The sequence below is a fragment of the Tigriopus californicus genome, chromosome 10, assembly GCF_007210705.1.
Source record: "Tigriopus californicus strain San Diego chromosome 10, Tcal_SD_v2.1, whole genome shotgun sequence".
Lineage (NCBI taxonomy): Eukaryota > Metazoa > Arthropoda > Copepoda > Harpacticoida > Harpacticidae > Tigriopus > Tigriopus californicus.
This window is the reverse complement of record NC_081449.1, coordinates 5,494,909-5,504,746: the sequence shown is the minus strand read 5'-3', so window position 1 is coordinate 5,504,746 and position 9,838 is coordinate 5,494,909. Positions and strand designations below refer to the sequence as shown.

Genomic DNA, 9,838 nt, shown 5'->3' with positions numbered 1-9,838 from the left:
GTGTTGGCGCGAACCGGAAAAGCCGAACTGACACCAGTTATTTGATTTTCCAGCGTTTTGCTGCACTCGCCGAGTCCCTGATCGCGGTTAATTTATACCAATCCGAAGTCAAAATTGTAAATTTCGGATGTCAAGGAGTCAAACAGGATCGCCATCCAGAATGCCGCATGAAGAGCGTGTCCACTCCAGGCCGCCGTTGCCATCAAACTCCCGACGTTTTGGGCCACGCAACCGGACGTTTGGTTTTGCCAAGCCAAATCCCAATTCATCACTTGTGGAATTAGCGCAGACAAGACCAAGCATGCCTACATTGTTGCGGCCCTCCACCAGTCCACCGTCACCCGCATCCTTGACTACCTCAAGAAGCCGTCGGCCAAGCAGAGCTACAATTCTGTCAAGAAGTGGCTCACCCAGACGTTTGGTCTGGCCCGTTGAGATCGCTCCTATGACCTGCTCAACATGGGCAAACTGGGGGACCGGAAACCCTCCAAACTCATGGATGAGATGCTCCCTCTGTTGGACGGCCATCCACCATGCCTCCTCTTTGAGCAATTCTTTTTGAACAACATGCCAGAGGCCATTCAGTGGCCCTCTCCGGCGACAAGGACTTTGACGATCCACTGCAGGCGGCAGATAAGGCTTACAGACTGCTGAAAGCCCTTAGCATCACTCCTGTTCCAACTGTCAACAAAGTCGGGTTCAAGGAGGCCAAACCAAACAAATACCAAGGCAAGAGCCCAACCCTGAGTGGTTTCAATACCACAACTGCTGGAAGAACAGTGCCGTGCGATGCAAGGCCCCCTGCTCCTTTCAGGGAAACAAGACCGCTGGTTGTCAGTAGAGCCTACGATCAGCTCCAACCCCTAAAGTTGCTTGTTCTATGCTGTGGACCGTAACTCTGAGCATCGGTTCCCCGTCGACACGGGGGCTGAGGTGAGCATGATCCCAGCCATGCTTTCTGACAAGCACACCTCCCCTGAGACCCATAAACTGACCGCCGCCAACGGCGCCAATATTGCCGCCTATGGTGAGCAAACTCTCTCCTTGAGTTTTGGGTCATGCTACTTTTCTTGGGTTTTCACTATTGCGGAAGTGTCCAGGCCGTTGTTGGGCGCTGACTTCCTTCGGGCCCACTCTCTTCTTGTTGACCTCAATAGGAATAGCTTTGTTGACTCCAGTGACTACTCCTCCATGCCTCCACCAAACCTCTGGGTCTGTGCTCCACCTCAATTCCGGCTAAGTTGTTGACTGAGTTCCCTGAGGTTGTCTAGCCTGCGTTCCACTCCCAACCCAACAAGCATGGCGTGGAGCACTATCTCCACACCTTTGCCCCCCTCTCCACTCCAAAGCCCGACGCTTGCCGCCAGACAAGTTGGCCTTCGCCAAGACCGAATTCCAAAAGATGGAAGAAATGAGGATTGTCCGACGCTCCAAGAGCCAGTGTGCTTCCCCCCTTCATATGGTGCCCAAGTGCTCCGGCGATTGGCGCCCATGTGGAGACTATTGCCGGCTCAATGATATCACAATCTCGGATGGGTACCCTATTCCCGCCATCCAGAACTTATGCCTTCAATTTGGACGGCTGCCGTTTCTTCACTAAAATTGACCTTGTTCAAGGCTACCATCACATCCTGGTAAAAAAGGAGGACATTGGGGTGATCAGTGGTGATTCCTACAATCTACAACTTCTGATTGGTAACCAGTCAGACAAGTTTTTCCCTCAATCCTGTCAGGGTTTGACCTCTGGGAAGAAACAGTTTTTCATCTTGTGTCAAGTTATGATATTTGAAAAAAGTTATAAGTTCATGAACGTCGACCAGACATTCCCTTTTGACACCTTTTGGGTTGTTTGAGTTTCTACGCCTTCCTTTTGGCCTCAAGAACGCGGCACAGGCCTTCCAGAGATTAATGGACACCATCTTCCAGGGACTTGACTATGCTTTTGTCTACTTTGATGATATGTTGCTTGACAGTAGGGCCAAGAAGGAGTACCTGTCTCATATTCAGGAAGTCTTGAAACGGCTCCGCCATGAAGGCCTTGCCATTAACCACGGACTTCTAGAGATATGGACTGCGAAGGGAAGCCAAAATTTCGCATCTCCTAAACCGTTCATCTGATTCCAAATGAGCACTTCATACGACCACAAGATCTGGTTGAATTGATGAACTGGGCCAAATTTGAGCCCAAACATATGCTTAGGGAACTCAGCTGACAAGGTCAAAGTTATGTAGTAAACACAACATAAAATTCGAATTATCGGCCTGCTCTTGGTAAGCTACATAAACTTTTGACAACATATCTTTGAAACGATCCATTTTACAAGTAAATGGTACAAAAATGACGTGCCTTTAAAGGAGAAGATCTACATTTCTTATTTCATTACTTTTATTTGAATAGGGGCTCAGATTTGCAATGACCAAGAGCAGCCCAATTTGGCGGGACCTTGTTCGCAGTCCATATATCTAGAAGTCCGTGCATTAACCTAACTAATGTCAATTTGGTCAATCTGAGGTAGAGTTCCATGGCCACAAGATCTCTGGTACGAGCATCACTCCTCTCCCCTCTAAAGTGGATTCCGTCTCACATTTCCCTCGGCCTGACATGGTGAAGGGGCCATATGAATTCATTAGTATGGTAAACTTCTACCACCGTTTCATCCCGTCAGCAGCCCGAATCATACAGCTCCTCTACAGCGCCTGTCATAATTGTGATATCTTAGGAGCCAATCGAGGATCAACCAACGTAACTCTCTGACCGGATCCGACGTTCCCCTTTCGGATTATGGACATGTTCGTACAACAGGGAACCCGCTTAATCATGTCACGAAACCTATCTACAGAAATAAAGCTTCCTTTTTCCGGCCAGTCAGTCGGAGAGACAACCTCATGCGAACCAGCTGTGTGTTATTTTATGTCTAGACTTCTAAATCAAGGTGAGAACTATAAGGTTATATTATTCTGCTAAATCGTTAACGAGAGAGTTTAGGGGAGTCGCAACATGGTCCTTCGAGCCGGATCTAATGCCGGTGGCTATGCCGTCATCCTCTGAAAGCTTTGATGTTGAAGATTCTAGTAGATTTCATTGACCAGGAATAGTCCTTATAAACGAATTGATCGAACCTCGTGTCTGGTGGCACTGCTATCCCTACGGAGGATTCAGGCCTTTGGGTTTGCTCCTCGAGATCGGCCGGCTGGTCCCCACGGAGGACCCCGACGATATCTCTGAGCACACTCGTGATCGGATTCAGAATGCTGTTTCCAACATTGATCTAGTGACTCAACTAAGGTTGGGATTGCTTGCTAGTACCAACCCGAAGAGGGTCAGGGTTTGGGTTGCCTGTATTGAGCGAATGGCCTGTCGAAACGTTTGAGATTGCTAATGGATCGTTCCTAACGATTCCAGGGACCTACGTTGCCCACGAGAGCCATCCACCATCTTTGACGCGATGGAAAACAATCGACAGGATCACGAAGTCCTCGCGGATGAGGTCTACGCCCAAGCCGTTACCGCCGCCACGAAGCAGATTTCGGCCATCACGGCCGAATTGGAGATCGTCAGAGACTCGTGGTATGAGGTCATTAAAAGCGAACACCCGGTAGCCCAAGAGCCACAGCTCAAGGCCCTCTTGGCCCTGAAGCTGCAAGAAGTTGGCGAATCCATTCCCCATCGTCGTGCGGCCGAGAAGCGCTTCAAGGAGGAAAACGGATTCTTGACGAGGACCCTGGATAACCTGGACACGATCATGGGCATACTCGAGTCGAAAGAGATGGAAGATCCCTCTGCACGGATCGAATTTTTCCAGGCCCAAGAAATGGCCAACTTGATTCGGCAAATTCTAGTCATTTTGGAGAGTGGGGGATTTTATGGACATAAGGTCTCCTGTAATGACCCTACGGTCCTAAATAACGTTGCCGATGAAAGGGTGGATAGATCGGGGGCAATTTCGCTCTTAGGCTTGCATTTAGAGTATGCCGCGGATCAGTTCAATTTTGACTTGGACGATAAATTCCTTCAATTTGACAGAAACGCAACTGTAATTACCAGACGTGACATTGTTTCCCTGGCAAGCCAAGTCTTTGATACCCAGGGATACGTGTCACCATTCATGATGAATTTCAAAAGTATTCTGCCTATGTTATGGTACAACAAAACGAAATGGGATGAGAATCTGTTAACAAAAAGAGTGAAAGACGAAGAGGGGCGGGAAATGTCTGACCCAGTGGCTCAACAAGCCGTGGAGCTCTTCAAAAAATGGATTGATCAAATCCCATTGTTGAAAGAGTTTTCCTTTCCGAGGTGGACTAGGGGCCCCATCGTACTTCTGACTATCTTCTCTGATGCCAGCACGGCGGGAATGGGAGTAGCTGCCTATCTTATCTGCGGAAAAGCCACAGAGTCGCTAAATTCGCAACTCATTTTTTCAAAAAGCTCACTAATGCCCAAAAATTTACGCAGTGGCGCCGAGGCTAAGGACGCACTTACAATTGCCAGAGCGGAACTTATAGGACTGCTCATGGCCGTGAATCTGGGTCATTACCTCCAAAACGCCTTCAATCGAGAGATCAACCAAAAACAGATCGTCTATTTTACGGATTCCCTTTTAAACTTGCAACGAACTCAACGAGGAAAAGGGCACTGTAAAGTCTGGGAGGAGCGCCGCATTGAAAAAATCTTAGAGAAGACCCAAACATCAGAGATCAGATTTTGCCCAGGCAAGCTCAACCCGGCTGATTTGCCGAGCCGAGGGTGCAGCCTCATGGAGCTAAAAGACAAATTTGATTTTTGGTCCAAAGGTCCTGATTTTCTCACAAAACCAAGAAAGGAATGGCCGGTGCAGCCAGTGGTGGCCAGCACAATTATTAAGCCACAGGGAGGCAGTGATAATACCGATCCGGACCAGTTCCCTTATTTGGCAAACTGTTCGCAAGAAGTCGACTTGTACTTTACCCAGATGAGAAGGATCAAAGGACAATCAAAAGGCAATGTGGAAAAACGTGCAGCAGCCCGCAAATTGGCGTTCTTAGATACACTGGTAGAAAATTGCGAGTCATGGTTAAAGATCGTGAAAGTGTTGGTCCGCATCCGATTGCTATTCCAAAGAATTGGGAAGAGAAGTGGGTCAAAGCAAACCCCCAACTCAAACGTCAAATACTTGAGTAACGAAGATGTATCTTGGGCGGAGACAATTCTAGTTCGTCATGAGCAAGAAAGAACGCTGTCAAAGGAGATTGAATTCCTGAAGCAGCAAAACGAAGATCAGCCTAATTGGCTTCCAAAAGGTTCAATCCTAAGAAATCTTCCTGTATTTTGGGACGCAAAACAAGAAGTAATCAAAATGGAAACGAGACTGCATTTATCGTCTTCCTTAACTCATGAGTTTGCAAACCCAATGATTTTACCAAAAGGATTGGTGGCCGAAAGGAAAATATTACACCTCCATCATTCAAGGATGCATATCAGTCAACGCCAGACGTTTAATATATTGAGACAAAAAAATTGGGTAGTTGGCGGATTTGGTTATGTGAAGAGCATCGTCAGAAAGTGCAAGACCCCCCGATGTCGCTACATCAAATTCAATTCGCCAAAAATGTCCCCGTTGCCAGCTTTGCGTTTAGACAACCCAAAACCATGGGTAAACGTGGGGGTGGATTACACGGGTCCATTGACTTGTAAACACGATTGCTATCCAGAGTTGAATGCGAAAGTCAAGACTGATATTGCTTTTAAACACTTGACGCATGAACAACAAATCTGTAAAATCCGGGAGCTTGAAAATGCGTGCGTCCATCCAAAGACTTTCAAGATATGGTTGGTCCTATTTACCTGTTTACACACCAGGTCGATCCACGTTGAAACCGTAAACTCTTGTTCGACGCAAGATTTTCTGGACGCGTTTCGCCGGTTTATTAGCCGATGTGGGAAGCCTTCAGTAATCTATTCTGACAATGCAAAATACTTCAAGGCCGCCGGATGAGCCTGGTGAATGGGCTGACCCGCATCGATTAGACCTTGGTAGACTCGATGCAAGACCTGTCGCTCACCGCTCACCTGGAGTGCGGCTAAAAGCACGTCTAGGCGGAGAATGAACGGCTCAAGGCTGGTCCAATGGCCTTGCTGAGCCAATTCGGCCAACAAATGGAGTGTATCCGTGGGGGTGAGGCCTTCAGGCCACTCAACCGGACCCTCGGGTGCCAGGGATTGAGCCAGACTTTGAATGGCCCATTTGTGTAAGGAGCGGACGACACGCCCGCTGGGATTGGGCTGGCTGGCGCCGCCCATGATGGGAGGAAATGGACTCGAGAGAATGAGGAATAAATGCCAAATGCAGACCAGATGATAAGGTCGATGGATCAAGGCAATTACAATTGAAAGATTTAGGGAACGTTTTCAAGTGGGTTGATGTATGCGTATGTATGTGTGTGTGGGTCTGTGTCGTGTGTACTGTGCACGTAGGCGATGTGTCCTTCTAATGGGCGCCAGCTGATTCTTTTGAGCTCGAGATTTGGAGCTCAATGGCCAGGGTTTGTTTACATCTGCCCCACACCCCATAATCTGGCACACTGAGCTACAAATGTGAGTTTCATCTGAGTCGAGGATGGAGAGAGGGATACGGATGGAAGTTACGTAAAACGAGGATATGGATCAATATGAACCATCATTCTGTGTCTTGGCCACCATTTCTGGATCTGTTCATGAATGAATGGCCCAATGAGAGATTTTGGGCAATGTACGGCTGATTTGAGTTCATGCGCAGTATGCGCTGATTCTACGACGTAAAGGCATAATATTGCGCCTCACAGGCCGGATCGAATTCCGCTTGGCCAATTGCGACGCAGTACAAATAGCGTGGATCGATCGTTACTAGGGCCCTTATTGAGCTAGGGTCATGTCCATTTTCATGTCAGTTGAAAATGAATCTAAAGTTTGGCTTAAGCAGAATTTGGACCGCCACGGGGGATAAAATGACCAGTTCCTTGGCCACGTTCTTCCATTCATGGAGCACTTTATTATACTCATCCAAGCATGTTGAACGTATCAAACGAATACAATGGCGCGAAGGCTTCTAATATTTATTGCCTTAGACAATATTAGGAGTTTACACCAACGACCATATTTGTCCCGTGTCATAATTGTGATATCTTAGGAGCCAATCGAGGATCAACCAACGTAACTCTCTGACCGGATCCGACGTTCCCCTTTCGGATTATGGACATGTTCGTACAACAGGGAACCCGCTTAATCATGTCACGAAACCTATCTACAGAAATAAAGCTTCCTTTTTCCGGCCAGTCAGTCGGAGAGACAACCTCATGCGAACCAGCTGTGTGTTATTTTATGTCTAGACTTCTAAATCAAGGTGAGAACTATAAGGTTATATTATTCTGCTAAATCGTTAACAAGAGAGTTTAGGGGAGTCGCAACATGGTCCTTCGAGCCGGATCGAATGCCGGTGGCTATGCCGTCATCCTCTGAAAGCTTTGATGTTGAAGATTCTAGTAGATTTCATTGACCAGGAATAGTCCTTATAAACGAATTGATCGAACCTCGTGTCTGGTGGCACTGCTATCCCTACGGAGGATTCAGGCCTTTGGGTTTGCTCCTCGAGATCGGCCGGCTGGTCCCCACGGAGGACCCCGACGATATCTCTGAGCACACTCGTGATCGGATTCAGAATGCTGTTTCCAACATTGATCTAGTGACTCAACTAAGGTTGGGATTGCTTGCTAGTACCAACCCGAAGAGGGTCAGGGTTTGGGTTGCCTGTATTGAGCGAATGGCCTGTCGAAACGTTTGAGATTGCTAATGGATCGTTCCTAACGATTCCAGGGACCTACGTTGCCCACGAGAGACATCCACCATCTTTGACGCGATGGAAAACAATCGACAGGATCACGAAGTCCTCGCGGATGAGGTCTACGCCCAAGCCGTTACCGCCGCCACGAAGCAGATTTCGGCCATCACGGCCGAATTGGAGATCGTCAGAGACTCGTGGTATGAGGTCATTAAAAGCGAACACCCGGTAGCCCAAGAGCCACAGCTCAAGGCCCTCTTGGCCCTGAAGCTGCAAGAAGTTGGCGAATCCATTCCCCATCGTCGTGCGGCCGAGAAGCGCTTCAAGGAGGAAAACGGATTCTTGACGAGGACCCTGGATAACCTGGACACGATCATGGGCATACTCGAGTCGAAAGAGATGGAAGATCCCTCTGCACGGATCGAATTTTTCCAGGCCCAAGAAATGGCCAACTTGATTCGGCAAATTCTAGTCATTTTGGAGAGTGGGGGATTTTATGGACATAAGGTCTCCTGTAATGACCCTACGGTCCTAAATAACGTTGCCGATGAAAGGGTGGATAGATCGGGGGCAATTTAGCTCTTAGGCTTGCATTTAGAGTATGCCGCGGATCAGTTCAATTTTGACTTGGACGATAAATTCCTTCAATTTGACAGAAACGCAACTGTAATTACCAGACGTGACATTGTTTCCCTGGCAAGCCAAGTCTTTGATACCCAGGGATACGTGTCACCATTCATGATGAATTTCAAAAGTATTCTGCCTATGTTATGGTACAACAAAACGAAATGGGATGAGAATCTGTTAACAAAAAGAGTGAAAGACGAAGAGGGGCGGGAAATGTCTGACCCAGTGGCTCAACAAGCCGTGGAGCTCTTCAAAAAATGGATTGATCAAATCCCATTGTTGAAAGAGTTTTCCTTTCCGAGGTGGACTAGGGGCCCCATCGTACTTCTGACTATCTTCTCTGATGCCAGCACGGCGGGAATGGGAGTAGCTGCCTATCTTATATGCGGAAAAGCCACAGAGTCGCTAAATTCGCAACTCATTTTTTCAAAAAGCTCACAAATGCCCAAAAATTTACGCAGTGGCGCCGAGGCTAAGGACGCACTTACAATTGCCAGAGCGGAACTTATAGGACTGCACATGGCCGTGAATCTAGGTCATTACCTCCAAAACGCCTTCAATCGAGAGATCAACCAAAAACAGATCGTCTATTTTACGGATTCCCTTTTAAACTTGCAACGAACTCAACGAGGAAAAGGGCACTGTAAAGTCTGGGAGGAGCGCCGCATTGAAAAAATCTTAGAGAAGACCCAAACATCAGAGATCAGATTTTGCCCAGGCAAGCTCAACCCGGCTGATTTGCCGAGCCGAGGGTGCAGCCTCATGGAGCTAAAAGACAAATTTGATTTTTGGTCCAAAGGTCCTGATTTTCTCACAAAACCAAGAAAGGAATGGCCGGTGCAGCCAGTGGTGGCCAGCACAATTATTAAGCCACAGGGAGGCAGTGATAATACCGATCCGGACCAGTTCCCTTATTTGGCAAACTGTTCGCAAGAAGTCGACTTGTACTTTACAAAGATGAGAAGGATCAAAGGACAATCAAAAGGCAATGTGGAAAAACGTGCAGCAGCCCGCAAATTGGCGTTCTTAGATACACTAGTAGAAAATTGCGAGTCATGGTTAAAGATCGTGAAAGTGTTGGTCCGCATCCGATTGCTATTCCAAAGAATTGGGAAGAGAAGTGGGTCAAAGCAAACCCCCAACTCAAACGTCAAATACTTAAGTAACGAAGATGTATCTTGGGCGGAGACAATTCTAGTTCGTCATGAACAAGAAAGAACGCTGTCAAAGGAGATTGAATTCCTGAAGCAGCAAAACGAAGATCAGCCTAATTGGCTTCCAAAAGGTTCAATCCTAAGAAATCTTCCTGTATTTTGGGACGCAAAACAAGAAGTAATCAAAATGGAAACGAGACTGCATTTATCGTCTTCCTTAACTCATGAGTTTGCAAACCCAATGATTTTACCAAAAGGATTGGT

The 9,838-nt window shown here is 47.4% G+C and overlaps 1 protein-coding gene across 1 annotated transcript; it reads left to right on the top strand.

Annotated features, from left to right (window-relative positions):
• Positions 1–2,696: 2,696 nt before the first annotated feature.
• LOC131889364 (uncharacterized) lies at positions 2,697–5,862 on the top strand. Its single transcript, XM_059238449.1, has 3 exons — positions 2,697–2,933; positions 3,404–5,754; positions 5,840–5,862. The coding sequence occupies exons 2-3, from the start codon at positions 3,447–3,449 to the stop codon at positions 5,860–5,862; spliced, it is 2,331 nt and encodes a 776-aa protein (XP_059094432.1). The 5' UTR covers positions 2,697–2,933; positions 3,404–3,446.
• The last annotated feature ends 3,976 nt before the right edge of the window (positions 5,863–9,838 follow it).

Bases quoted from the DNA above. Each gene is read 5' to 3' on its own strand.
- LOC131889364 (XM_059238449.1), top strand. From the start codon at position 3,447: ATGGAAAACAATCGACAGGATCACGAAGTCCTCGCGGATGAGGTCTAC. The intron at 5,755-5,839 runs GTAAAATCCGGG...TTTACACACCAG, and splicing joins GACGCATGAACAACAAATCT to GTCGATCCACGTTGAAACCG.